A 14,822-nucleotide genomic window follows, 5' to 3' on the forward strand; every position below is an offset into this window, starting at 1 on the left:
AATCATCTAGTTGGAGGATTCCAGCATAACTAAACTTGAGAAATAAATTTAAATTGCAAAATGGCCCCCTTTTGTGATAAGGGTGCAGTTGTATGTTTAAACAGCACTTTTAACACTGGCCAGGGTGGAGATCAAAACCATGACCCTTGGATTATGAGCCTGTGTTCAGCCCCCCTCCCCCCATGTACAAATAAGATACATGTTATGTACAAAATTATTGCCAATCACTTCAACTTGAGACAAACTAAAAAATGAAAACATTTTTTTAATTATATATTCTGGCAGCATCAGAATCAGGCAGTGGATCTGTAAAGGACTAGGGCAACTACATATATCATTACATCTTAACAAAGTCTGCACATTACATGTATGCAGGAAAATGCTAATAAAAAACAAAAACATAAGTTATCACATATTCAGCTTTATTCTTTGCTACAAAGAATCAATATTGTACTTTAGCGGGCACCCTTGAAACTGGCACCAGCAGTGTTGATTGGCTGTGTTACTTGCAGGTTCTGGATGTTGGCAAAGTCCTGTAAAAATAAACATTGGGAGTGAATAACCTTTCCATATCCTAATGACTGCATTGCCAGGCAAAATACAACTGGTTACCAAATTACTTCAGACTAGAATGGTCTGAATCCAAACTGCTGGGACATGTTGATACCCACTACAAACTGCTAAGACTAACAAGACTTGAACTAAACTATAACGATCAGTCAAGACTAAATCCAAACTACTAGGGCTAGCAAGGTCTGAACTATAAATAATAGGACTAGTCAGGACTGAATCCAAACTGCTAGGAAAGGCCAGGTCTGATTACAGGCTATTAGAACTAGCCAGGTTTGAAATGAAACTACCAAACCAAGCCAGGACTGAATAAAAATACCAGAATCTGCTTAGTCTGAATCCTAAAGTATTAGTTAGGCATAAATCCAAACTATGACGACTACCTAGGACTGAATCCAAACAACTATGATGAAAAAATGGACTAGGCCAACATACATACATACATACATATAATTTCTCAAAACTCACAGAATTGGACACACCAGGTCTGAATCAAACACATAAACACTAACCACATCAATGGGATTGTTTATTATGCATCAGACATGATTTTGGTCTTCCATAAAAAAAAAGCTGAAATTTTTTAAAAGGGGGTTTGGGGGTCCTCCCCCAATGGGGTGTTGAGGGGCAGTGCCCCATATTCGGTGGTGTAGGGAGCCGAAGGCCCCCAGCCAAAAATGCATTTTACACTCATAAAAAATTGATCCTGGTGCAACATATGATCATAAAATAAACCAAAATAATCATTTGAATAACTAATAAACTTACCAAAAATGTTCAACCTGACTTCAATATTTTCTCAATATTTACTGTCACGTGAATTTGTTCTCCAATACTATTGATGCTAAGTTATTTCATGTGCATGTCAGTGTTCACATTGTAATTAAGTCACAATAATTTGTCAATTTTTGCAGCAAACATACATACTTCTCTCTTTTCATAACAAATCTGTAAAATACACACCCAAGTATATCAACTAGATACAAATAATCTCATACATTCACTTGTCTTTTTCTCCAATGGACACAACCTGTTGACATGCCAGTCAAGCTCTTTTTTGCAGCTTTGGCAACGATTTCTTTAGCCTTCCTTTTTGTCACCAATTTTTTGCTCAATGTGCAATCGTTTCTTTTCCTTCTCAGTGAGAGCCTTTTTTCTTTCAAGCTGGTACTTGTATTGGCAACATGCAGTGTACATATTCTGAGACAAATACATCTCTTCTCTCAGGCAAGAAATCTTTCTTCTTATAGTAATTAATTGCACTTTTTCCAGATGCCTTCTGGGCTTCAATTTTTCCGTATGCAGCTTCTTTTGTAGGCTATGTTCCAAACTCTTCCAACTGCAATTACCTTAATTCAGATCTTTATTGCAGAGGTCACAAAATGCCAGTTCTTTAGCGTTCAGTTTTCTTATAAACTAACCAACAAAATTTCCGTCAACTTTTCAATCCAGCCATTTGCATTTTCATACATTTTTTTAAGTCTTTATGTAAACTCTGTGTGTCAGTCTCTCTCAACAACTCGGGACACCATGTTTTGCAAGCATGCTTATTCTTTCCATTGCCATCAGTTTCCATTACACTAGGATTCAATGAATTTAAACCTTTGACTAACCAGAATACTCTTTAAGAGAGTCGTGTGCTAGCTAATATATGGAAAAAATATTTTACAAAGGTAGTTACGGAATGGGACTGGACAGACTGTTTTTTAAAAACCGGATAGGAGATGATATAAAAAAATGGACTTTATCAAGAAAAATCTGATTCAAGTCAGAAGAAACGCAGATTTCTACTTTTAAACAGAGAAATATCATGTCTGTTTGCATGTCCTTTCAAATTTTATAGCAATCAACACCATATACTCTAAGTCAGTTCAGCTCATAGATGTGGGACCAATCCCTTATGTATGTAAATTTTAACATGTAATTGCCTGGATCATATAGGTCATGAAAAAAAAAACAAAAAAAAAAAACAGATGCCAAATATACTTAAAAGTAAAAGTTCTTGATCTTCTTTTTGTTCTTCCAGTCCTATCTACTGCTCCTACCTCAGTCACCTAACTGACACTACCCAGACTTGTATCACTCTTCTGCCACATGCCACAAGTAAAACTGAAATTGCTGCAATTGAATACTCAAGGATATATTACTATAATGCAAAATTTTCAAGCTTCTAAAAACAGAATTCCTTTCAAAGAATGGCCAACTTACCATCATCTTCAACATTTCCTTAGTATCTGGATCCACTTCAATCACGTCCATTTGATCCAAGACAGAGATCTGTAGAAAATATGAACTTTTGAGCTGCACAGTAATAACTTGTCTTCATGGATCAATCAAATTCATTATTTTGCTTAGTGTTCACTCCTGTCAAACTCCAAGTGTACAAGTATCAACTATTGTTCAACCCCCATGTTTGTTCTTTTTTTAAAAGCATTATATATCATGTTTCAATACATTTTGTCCCATTTTGTTTCTTGTGTGTCAACAAATGCACTCATTTTATTCTATCATGTTAATCCGTATAGGGCATCTGATAGTAAAATTGTTGAATTGTCCTCAAGTGAAAATGTCAAATTGCAAAATTGTGATGTGATAAGCTGCTCGAGTTAACATTCTGCCAAGATAGAACTGTTTCAGAAGTTGGCAATAATCATTCTGACCCAACTGTTCCTACCAACTGTCTGACAGATTACAAACAAAATGTTACCACAGAATATTTTTTCAATGACTTTCAAGGATTATTTTTTTCTTGTGGAAATAAAATGTTCTTCATATGTTACTCGGTTTACATAAATAGGTCTTACTATAATCAGTTACAACTACAGCAAAGGGATGCTACTCCATCCAGCACTACTACTGTAGTCCATCATTTTATTAATTAAATATTTCTGAAGTTTAAAATGTGTGTATTTTTTATATAATCTGACTTGTTGCTGTCATGGGGACTAGCATCATTTTTAAGCACAAGATAGGCTTTACATGGCAGCCAGTATAACTGATGGAGGAAGAACCCAGAAACACCCTGGAAAGAACTGACCTATGGGAAGTTATTGGCAACCTTTCTCACATACACAAAGTGGCTGAGCCCAAGACTCAAACCCATGCAGATGTGATATGGCAGCGCTATGTAACAGTGAGTGCTGTAGACCAATTGGAAACTAGGCCCCCGACTGTTCTGTATTTGCTCCTATTTAAATTCAATAAGTTTTCTGCTAAATTCAAGGATATTTTCCAAGGCAACACCTTAAGTGCAAGGATTTTTCAAGATTACGCAAACCGCGCTATGTATAAACTGGAAAATATGCATTCATTGTTGGTCGACCTTGTGTTTCACCCATTAAAACAGCTTTCAAATTTGTGAAAGTGAATGACATCATTCAGAACATATAGATACTAATGATAACTTCCCTATCATGAAATGCAATGCTTTATTTGAGAAAATACTAAAAATAAGTGGACTAAGAATTACAGAGATTACACAGGACTGGAAATCTGACTGAATCATGAAACAGATCATCTTAATCTTTGTCTTAAACTTTATGTGAGTTACCATATATACCCATGTCATGCCCAGGTGCATTCAATAAAGACCCTGATCTGCCATAGCAAAACATTCAGGAATTCCAGATAAGACCATTTATTCTTTTCAACTGCCGAGTGCTGAAACCATTTATGATATTCTTGAGCAACAAGAATTAGCTGTTGTGGCAGCCATATTGGATGCAAGATTGGCACCATTTTCATTCAAAAAAAAAAACTAGATGTTGGAAAACTTTTTGGTGAAAATGCCACTCCAGAAAGAGTATCCATTCTGGAGAATTTTATTACAATTTTTAGTTTGTTCATTGTGACAGCCATATTGGACATCTACTGGGCATTATTTTCATTTAGGTCCAACTAAACATCATAAGAGTTCTTTTGGCAAAACCGTATGTTGATATGACTTTCCACTTAGGAGGTGTAGTGGAATCATTTTCAAGATGGCAGCCATGGCTGATATACTCAACAGTAGATTGTCACCATTTTTATTTAGGCTTTTGTTGTTGGTTTTTAACAGCCCATGTAATACAATTTTTGGCTACAGCATACTTAGGAAATGGGAATTCAGTGCCTTTCTGAGGGACATACCATAGCAGCCAACCGCGGCAGCCCCAAGCATGCATAAAAAAAAAAAAATCAAAACTGAGATTGCAATAAGAAGGATTGTGCTGTTTAAGGTTAGGTAAGTCGCCAGTTAATAAACTAATAGGTGTCTGGAGGCGTAATGTTTTCAAAGTAGATGGTAGAGGACAAGATAAGTAATCAGCTAGTTATAGCTAGTTGTGAAGATATAATCCAAAAAGATCTAAAAATAAATAATTTCAACATAGAAATCTGACTAGATTATTTAATATTTACATACCCTTATTGTGAACCTTTTGCAATTTGAAAGTCTGGATGGGCCAAAAACTGTTACATACTTGTGTTCCAATGTATGAAATAATCACATGCTCTTATATTCAGCAAAAGCAAAGTACTCCAGTTCGAAGTCTTTTTCTTGGAAGTTATATTTTGTACAATTAATTAAAAGCTGGATATGTCACAGGGGCCACGGGTGGCAGTCTAAAACACTCACCTATACCAAGTTTTGGGCTTGGCCAATTTGGGTACGTGAGAAAGCATGCCAGTAGCTTCCCATGGGTCAGTGGTTCTTACCGGGCTTTCCTGGTTTCTTCCACCACCAGTAATACTGGCTGCCATGTATAACCCATCCTGTGCTAAGATATGGCATTAAATACAAAACAACAATAAAAGATGTCTGGTCTTCTATACACTGATGCAAAGTTAGCAAGAATTTTATTGTTATCCAACTCTTTAGCTGGAAAACTAAATGTTATTTATTCAATAGTAATCTTTTATTCCTCAAGTTTTAAATCTAATTAGCACACGTTTTGCATACCTCAGGTACGTAGTTGTCTCTCCTCTCCCTCTCCTCCTCCTGCAGCTTGATGGAGATACCTCTCACGGGGCCCCTCTGGATACGCTTCATCAAATGGGTCACAAACCTGGGGAGAAAATGTCTGCATTGAATGGGCCTTAAAAAATGTGATAAGTAAACATTCTCATTCTTCTTTTTTCTACTACAAATTTTAGACATATGTATAACCAATTAACTCCAAATGTCATGATATGAGTATATACTATGAGAAAATTCAACTTAAAATCATGTATGATTAAAAAAAAAGGTTTTAAGGAAATCACATATTTATTTACAAAGATAAAACTTTTGCTTTCTTTTTATCTTTGGTTGAAAATTAAGTTATAAAAAAAAGATGCAAACAGTACAGGTAGATAGATATGTATATATGCAAAAAAGGAACAGTTGGAAAGAAAAAGCAGACATTGTCAGAAGATCAGACATACATGTATGCAAACAGATAAATTGATTGGTAAGTAAAGGTTTTGGAAATTGATAGGTTTTAGAGATGTTTTGGAAAAAGCAGAAAGTAATCAGAAATGGAACAACCAGAACAGTAACAACTTGTCTGTAATCATGACCTAATACCAGACACGATTTTTGTCTTCCATAAAAAAAGCCGAAAAATTTGTAAGGGGGTTTTGGAGTACTTCCCCAATGGGATCTCGAGGGGCATTGCCCCTGATCTGGTGGTGCTGGGAACCAAAGGCCCTCCAACCAAAAATGCATTTTACAATCATAAAAAAACTGCTCCTGGTGCAACTTATTCAGTGTATCCCCCAGGGGTGTAAAACTGAGGTTAAAAAAACCCCCTTGGTGTCAGAACTGGGGGTCAAATAAAAAATGTGGGGGTCAAAAATATACTGACAAATTTTCATCCAACTCGTACTTTTTCAGCTTGAAATAGGATATTGCAACTTGCACAACATACTCTCTCTCTCTAAACATACAAATAAACCAACATGCACAGTTAACAAACAAATGTATTGTCCATTCGAAGAATAATTTTATTAGTTCATTTTTCTTTTAAAATCATACTGTTAACAGTCTCCTTATAATCTTTTTGAAGCAACATTATAGACCAACATATTATATACAAGCCAATACAAAGAGCCTAATAAATCTTTTTAACCAAATGGCAGTCAATTTACTGCCTGTCATAAAATGTGTACTATCATCGGTTTCATTGTACTTCATCCTGGAACAAATTTATCCAAAATCAAGGAGGCTAATGATTCATCTTGTTTCTAATAAGTTACACTTTAACTTTTAGGTCTTTCTTTTATTGCAGCAAAGTTAAAAACAAACAAAATCTGCAATGACCCCCTGATTGTGTAATCCAAATAAACGCATTGGTCTCAGCAAGTTTACTGATTTCTTTGTTGTGAACGAATGTCTTGGGTTATAATGTGTTCTCCAGATATCTTGTGGCGAACGAGGGCAGATTTTTTAAAATTCTTAAACCCAGTCATGAAAGGATTATTCACTTTTGCAGTCTTCGCAATCACGCTATCAGAAGTCACACCGGTAATCCTAATGGATGTGCCATATTCCAGTCAAGGGAATTATTTTCTCCATTTTTCATTAAAGTTAGATCCACAGTTACACTTTGTGTTCTGCTTCTTTCACTTTTTTCGCTAATGATTTTTAGTGCACGACGTTTTAATCTGGAGATCACTTTCTAGTGCAACAAGCAACGAGGTTAAACATCAAGATGACATCTTGCTGAGCTCAATGGAAATCGTGCAAGATTAGAGGAAGCTACTCCATCATAACATTGCCTATGCTAGTCTGGTTCCTTATTTTGTATGTTCCCTGCGTTCCACTCTGCTATATGAATAGGAGCCCAACATAGGGAGTAAACAAAGCGGGGAAACAGTCAATGCCTATGCTCGAAGTATACACGATGCCACCCTTCGTCCAACGCATTGGATATTAAATAAATCCTGATTGCACTATCTGAATCCCTTGCGTAAAAAAAAACACACGGCAACAAAATGTGTATGTCAATTTTCTCCAGCGTGCGTCCCTGATGCACAAATGTGCATAAAAGGAAACACTGTTATTATCATCATTTGAAAAACCAGAAAACTTAAAAATATTCAACTTGGCCTGAATAATTTCACAATATTTATTGTCTCATGAATTTGTTCTCCAATACTATTGATGCCTAAAGTTATTTCATGTGCATGTCAATGTTCATATCGTAATACAGTCACAATAATGTCTATTTTTGCAGAAAACATATTATACTTCTCTCTTTTCATAACAAAGCTGTAAAATAAACACCCAAGTACATCACTAGATACAAATAATCTCGTACATACACTTGTCTTTTCTCTACCAGACACAACCTGTTGATATGCCAGTTGAGCTTTTTTTTTGCAGCTTTGTCAAAGATTTCTTTAGCCTTTTTTTTGTCACCACAGACTTTTTTGGCTCAATGTGCAATCGTTTCATTTCCTTCTCAGCGAGAGCCTTTTTTCTTTCAAGCTGGTGCTTGTATTGCCGACACGCAGTGCACACATTCTGACAGACAGCTACATCTGTTCTCTCATGCAAAAAATCTTTCTTCTTATAGTAATTAATTGCACTTTATCCAGATGCCTTCTGAGCTTCAATTTTTCCATATGCAGCTTCTTTTGTAGATGCTGTTCCAAACTCTTCCAACCGTGATTACCGTAATTCAGAGCTTTCTTACCGAGGTCACCACATGCCAGTCCTCTATCAATCAGTTTTCTTATAACTAAATTCCTGTCAACTTTTCGCTCCAGCCATTCCCATATGTTTTTTTAAACCTTTATCTAAACTTTTCATGCCATGGTCTCTCTCAGCCACTTAGAATGCCATGTTTTGCAAGCATGCTTCTTCTTTCCATTGCCATCAGTTTCCAATGCATGAAGATTCATTGGATGAATTTAAACTTTTGACCAATCAGAATAGTCTTTAAGAGACTTCTGTGCTAACTAATATATGGAACGAATACTTTACAAGGGTCATTACGGAATGGGACTGGACAGACTGTTTTTTTTAAAAAAAGGATCGAAGATGATATAAAAAAACCAGACTACATCAAGAAAAATCTGATTCAAGTCAGGAGAAAAGCAGAATTCTGCTTTAAAACAGAAAAATCATGTCTGCTAATAAACTATAAAATATTTCCTTTTCTTTCCACTTAAAACTTAACTGTACAGATTCAAGCATTCACCCAGGAAGAAAACAAAATAAAACTTAGCCCCATCACTGAAACATTTCAATACTGATTACTTCATTCTTTCATTGGTAGTATACGCACATCTGCTTCCACATTGTCCAATTTCACTTTTAATTTTGTGACATGCATGAATATAATCTTCGACTGGTCAACTTTTGAGAACACTTATTTTTTCCATTTAATTATTTTCTAAATGGCAAGTACGTATCAGTCTCCTGTAATACTCACATCAACAAATGATGATAAACAATGCTTGTGGGACCTAGATTTCCAGGTGGCTAAAAGTATTTTTAAGGTTGATCAGAGAAAGGAAGAAAGTACTTTTACAGGTCTCCTTACTCAATAGAGATTTTTACAGTGAAAGAGTATATACTAACCACAAAATATAAAATTACTGATTGAAAACCCATTATAAGTAAGAATAGGGCAATTTAACTTTTGGAAAATCAACAAACGTGCTCCATAAGAAATTAAGTTGTTTATCAGTCCAATTCTGTACACAAATTTATTAAGAGGGTGTCTACTGAAGGTTGGAAAATACCTTACCCAGCAATCTTGTTCCTCAGCTTCTTGCTGGGGATGATAGCAATTTCACCACATACTCTCTTGTTTGTGTGAAAATCACTTGTGAGTTTTGTGTAGTACTTCTCGATGATGACTCTGGCGGCCTTTTTAACCGTCTTTGTTCTGACACGAGCCTGAAAAATACAACAAATAGGTAAACACAAGGGAAAAATAGGTAAACATAATTGAATAAAAATACTTGTATGTACCAGAATAAAACAACAATAGGGTACATCGCTTTGTGATTTTACCAAAGACAGACTGTCCATTCAAACATATATTCTACAAATGAATCCCATTAAAAAATGAGCAATGAATTTATAAAATAATGTACATATGAGCAAATATACAATTTTAACATGTAATATAAGTAAAACTGTCAGGTATATGGTCTGTTGCTCAAATTACAGGAAAGCCAGAATAGAAAGTACAGCCCTTCTGAACCAGCCTATCCCTAGAAATATGACACAGATACCACTGACAATAGGACACAATGTCAAAGTTCCAAGTCAAGCAGGGAACACAATACCAATCAATTTTGCCAGAAATTGCTAACAATAAAATAGGATACACATCTTGTTAATATAAAACTTCATACTGAATGTAGCTTTGATCCATCAAAATCAAAAAGAGGTCATACCTCTGCAATTTTGCCAGAATATTATAGAAATCAAACCTGATCTTAATGCAAGTCCTTCAGAAGTTACTGACCAGAAATATGTGATGAAAGCGACACGGTTTCTTACCCACCCACCCATCATATTGCTGTATATATCCACAATAGCAGAGGGAAGATCATGAGGAATCCTTATCCTACAATGTAAGCCATCAACCCGGATATTTGTTTTGAGTGTCAAGGTCTTACTGCCCAAATAATGGCACTGTGTAGCGTGTTGCAATGTTGATAACAGAATGATAATCCAAATTCTCAGGAATATCTCAAACACTTGGCAGCCCATATGAGTGCTTTTCTACAAATTAATGTAATGTTTCAGTCAAACTTTACCTACTCTGATGTCTTTCTCCTAATTAATTCAGATTCCCACACAAGAAAATGGACATGTTTTCAAGTTCCATTGGCTTACATTTCAGTTGGCTGGAATGAGATGGAATTCGGGAATACCAAAATCGATTAAAAGGATAATAAGAATTTTGAATAGAAACTATCTAAACATTTTCTTCAATATTAATATATTTTTATTCATTTCATTAAAGAAATATACTTCAACTTCACCCAATTTCGGCATTCCTGGCTTCCATCACTTTCCAAACAATGAAATGTAGGCCAATGAAACTTGAACAGCTCCATTTTCTTGTGAAAGGTTGATTAGAAAAACGACATCAGAGCAAGTAAAGTTTGACTAAAACATTATGACTTTAATTTGAAGAAAAGTGGTTACTGGCTGCCAAGTGCAAGTTATTCTAGAAAATTTTACTTTAGTTATGATGTCAGTCAACATCAAAATATGCTACACAGCACTATTATTTAGGCAGTAAGGCCTCCTCACCCAAAACATAAATATCTGGGTCGAGGACTTACATTGTAGGACTAGAGAAATCGACGCAAACGACTGCACAGGAGCTCATATCGTTTACAACTTTCCGGTATATAATCAGTGTTTCCCTTTATGCATATTGGTGCATCAGGGACGCACCCTGGAGAAAATTGACACACACATTTGGTTGCTGTGCGTTATTTTTACGCAAACGATTTGTATAAATCTTTTAGGATTTATTTAATGTTCAATGCTTTGGATGAGGGATGGCATCGTGTATACTTCAAGCATAGGCATAGACTGGTTCCCTGCTTTGTTTGCTCCCTGCGTTGCACACCTTTCATACAGCAGAGTGCAATGCAGGGAGCATACAAAACAGGGAACCAGACTAGCATTGGCAATGTTATGATGGAGTAGCTTCCCCATATCTTGCGAGCTCTTATGTGCTTTCCATCGAGCTCAGTAAGATGTCGTCTAGATGTTTAACCTCAATCCTTGTTGCACTAGAAAGTGATCTCCAGATTAAAACGGCATGCACTAAGAATCATTAGCAGAGAAAGTGAAAGAAGCAGAACACAAAAGTGTAACTGTGGATCTAACTTTAATGAAAAATGGAGGAAATAATTCCCTTGACTGGAATATGGCACATCCATTAGGATTACTGGTGTGACTTCTGATTGCAAGATTGCGAAGACTGCAAAAGTGAATAATCCTTTCATGACTGGGTTTAAGAATTTTAAAAAATCTGCCCTCGTTCGCCACAAGATATATGGAGAACACATTATAACCCAAGACATTCGTTCACAACAATGAAATCAGTAAACTTCCAGGGACAAATGCATTATTCAGATTACAAAGTCGGGAGTCATTGCAGATTTTGTTGGTTTTTAACTTTGCTGCAATAAAAGAAAGATCTTAAAGTTCAAGTGTAACTTATTAGAAAGAAGATGAATCATCAGCCTCCTTGATTTTTGGATAAACGTGTTTTTGGATGAAGTACAATGAAACTGATGATAGTACACATTTTATGACAGGCAGTAAATTAACAGCCATTTGGTTAAAAAGATTTAGCTTTTTGTATTGGATTAAATGTAATGTGTTGGTCTATAATATTGCTTCAAGAAGATTATAAGGAGACTGTTAAAAGTACAACTTTAAAATAAAAGAAAAATGAACTAATAAAATTATTCTTTGAATGGACAATGCATTTGTTTGTTAATTGAGCATATTGGTTTATATGTATGTTTTGAGAGAGAGAGAATGTGTGCTGTGCAAGTTGCAATATCCTATTTCAAGCTGAAAAAGTATGGGTCAGATGAAAATTTGTTGGTACATTTTTGACCCCCACATTTTTTATTTGATCCCCAGTTATGCCAAAAAGTTTTTTTTTTATAACCCGAATTTTACACCCTGGGGGATACACTGATAATACATATACTATTAGTGATACATTGTAAGATGTATCACGTTATTTTTGTTTTAGTGCTATGTCTTACTACCCAAATAATGGCCTTGTATAGCGTGTTCCAATTTTGGTTGACATCGGAATGAATAGTCCAAATTTCAGGAATATCTCACACACTTGGCAGCCCATATCGACACTCTTCCACAAACTGATATGTAATTAATATACTGTGTAGTTTTTATCCTGGTGGAATCAAAACTGGACACTGGCAAATGGATGCATTTTCATGTTCCGCTGACATACATCTGAATTTGTTTAAATGTGACAGTAGTCAGGGTATGCTGAAGTATGTTCAAGTAGGTTCATGTGGGGGATGTGTTTCTTGCGAAACGAAATGTTCCTTACAGTTCAAATAGGCATAATATATTTTTATTTGTTTCATTAAATTAATATTTCGATTAAACCTGATTTGGGCATTCCCGGCTTTCATTGCTTTCCAGCCAAGTTAAAAGTAGGTCAAAGATACTTGAAAACAGGTCCATTTCTTTTGTGAGAATTTGAATTTATTAGAGAAAGACATCAAAGTAAGTAAACTCTAAAACATTATGAGTTTACTTTGTCGAAAAATGTTGTTATTGGTTGCCAGTGGTGTGAGATATTCCTGAAAACTTTCGTTATGATGTAAATTGACATCAAAACACGCTACACAGTACTGTTAGGCAGTAAGACCCAGATGCCCAAAACATAAATATCAGAGTTGAGGTCCTGTATGTAGAATTAATATACTATACACAAATGCTACACTTCTCTCATTTCTCATCCATCCTATTTAAGAATTGACAGACATTTTATGCTACACTCTGCCTAGTGTAAGAGTCTATCTTTTAGGTCTACATCAAAGCTGATGGCTTAATGTATACAATGTTGTCAGGCATTTCTGCACACCTAAGTTTTTTTTTATCACCAATACTGAAGCAAAACGTATACCAAATTCAACAAATTGACGAAAATAATATACTGAAATGCTCACCATTTGAAATGAGGTAATTGTCACCATAATATCCTGTTCAAAATATTATTAATTTTGGACGCATGGGATACCATCCCCGTGTTTTCATGACTTGTGATATCTTGGCCTATTATGCGCACAGCTTTAAAAAATGTACTGTTTATCCATCGGGCTATAGAAATGAAATACATTACTTTGTTTCTGTCAGCAATTCAGTTGAGTAACTAGGTCAGGTTTATAGCTAGTTTTACAAAACTCAATGTAACAATGCAAATAAATGGCAAGAGATATTAGGCAAACTAAACAGATTTTTTAACAAAATTAGTCAAGTTCAACATTTTAGAAAAAAGAAGCTATTATGTGGAACAGAAACAATGAATAGGATGTAATGTGTTTACAATGTTTTGTCTATGGGGGAAAATTACTAAAGAATTCAGAAACAGTTGACATGGTGGATAGCAGACAATTTTGTATGTTTGGGACAACTTGCAAAAACTGGAAACTTGGATTAGGATGTAGAATTTTTTGAAGGTAAACATTTCCATCTTTTAAATAATGTATTTATCTGTATGAGTCTAAAAGATACATAGCAAATGGAATTTTCTGTTGCAGGTTCAAGAAGGTCATGGAGTGCCGACATTTAGAAATCACATTTTCATATGCATTTCGAGTCGAAATGTGAGATATTTTTGTACACTTTATGAATAACACTTTTCTTTAAAGCACGATCGTCCCTTCATGATACAAAATGGATTTTTCACCCAAAATAACACATGATCCAACGTGTACAGAAATGACGTATCGTTTCGTCGATACGCCCGACGTGCAGAATTGGCCGACATGGTGGTATAGTTCTTGTAAATTTTAAGCAATGATACCAGCCTCTATGAAGTTGTATATTTGCTATAGCTATTACGACTTAAAATGTACATTTTTCAACTATTTCTTCAACTCTCAGGAGTATGTGCTTCCAGTATCGATACTGTGGTCAAAGGCAAACCAACTTCAAACTATAAGTTACACTGTTGAAAGTATTATTGTAAAAGGCACCTGCAAGACCGGGTTACATATGTCTATTCACGATCAATTTCTCGATCATACTTCTACTGGGATAAAGAAATCATTCGATTTTTAAAGCAAAAAGTCTTTCAGTTTGAATAGTAATATTTCGAATGAGCTTAATTTCATTTTCGAATTCAGATGTTGAAAGATTTCAGATAGTGTAATAAATTTTCAAGCTCACCATTTTGGACCGGAAGTCGAAGAGAGAGAGTTAAACCGGTGATGAAGGTAAACTTCATTCCACAGCACTTTTTATTGTTGACAATGAAATTGTTCCGGATAACGAGATTTTTTTCTTCTTTTCTTCTCCTGATGATCATATCCATCGACAAGGACCATCACTGTCAGTCCAACACAGAGGGGTGTGTGTGTGTGTGTGTGTGTGTGTGTGTGTGTGTTTTGCGGCATTCATTTAAAAATTGGAAAAATTATCCCCGTTTAACATTAATTCTATTTAAAGAGTCAAACAAAAATAAGAACAAGTAAAAATAATATAAAACCCCGCAGAAACCACTACTAAGATAAACAAAAACAAAGTCTGATTT

The 14,822-nt window shown here is 35.3% G+C and overlaps 1 protein-coding gene across 1 annotated transcript; it reads right to left on the bottom strand.

Annotated features, from left to right (window-relative positions):
• Window positions 1–405: 405 nt before the first annotated feature.
• Window positions 406–14,515, bottom strand: LOC149801806 (small ribosomal subunit protein eS17-like). The gene is made up of 5 exons (XM_089956158.1): window positions 14,459–14,515; window positions 9,288–9,439; window positions 5,510–5,615; window positions 2,779–2,847; window positions 406–533 (listed from the first exon to the last, which is right to left on the bottom strand). Exons 1-5 carry the CDS (start codon window positions 14,459–14,461, stop codon window positions 456–458), a joined length of 408 nt encoding a protein of 135 aa, XP_089812284.1. The 5' UTR covers window positions 14,462–14,515; the 3' UTR covers window positions 406–455.
• Between the last annotated feature and the right edge of the window lie 307 nt (window positions 14,516–14,822).

This window comes from Sinohyriopsis cumingii, chromosome 4, assembly GCF_028554795.1.
Source record: "Sinohyriopsis cumingii isolate HCF-2022 chromosome 4, ASM2855479v2, whole genome shotgun sequence".
NCBI classification, from domain to species: domain Eukaryota; kingdom Metazoa; phylum Mollusca; class Bivalvia; order Unionida; family Unionidae; genus Sinohyriopsis; species Sinohyriopsis cumingii.

Coding starts and splice junctions, on each gene's coding strand:
- LOC149801806 (XM_089956158.1), bottom strand. Junction 2,848..5,509: donor GAGACAACTACGTACCTGAG/GTATGCAAAACG, acceptor TATTTTCTACAG/ATCTCTGTCTTGGATCAAAT. Junction 534..2,778: donor AGGAAATGTTGAAGATGATG/GTAAGTTGGCCA, acceptor TTATTTTTACAG/GACTTTGCCAACATCCAGAA.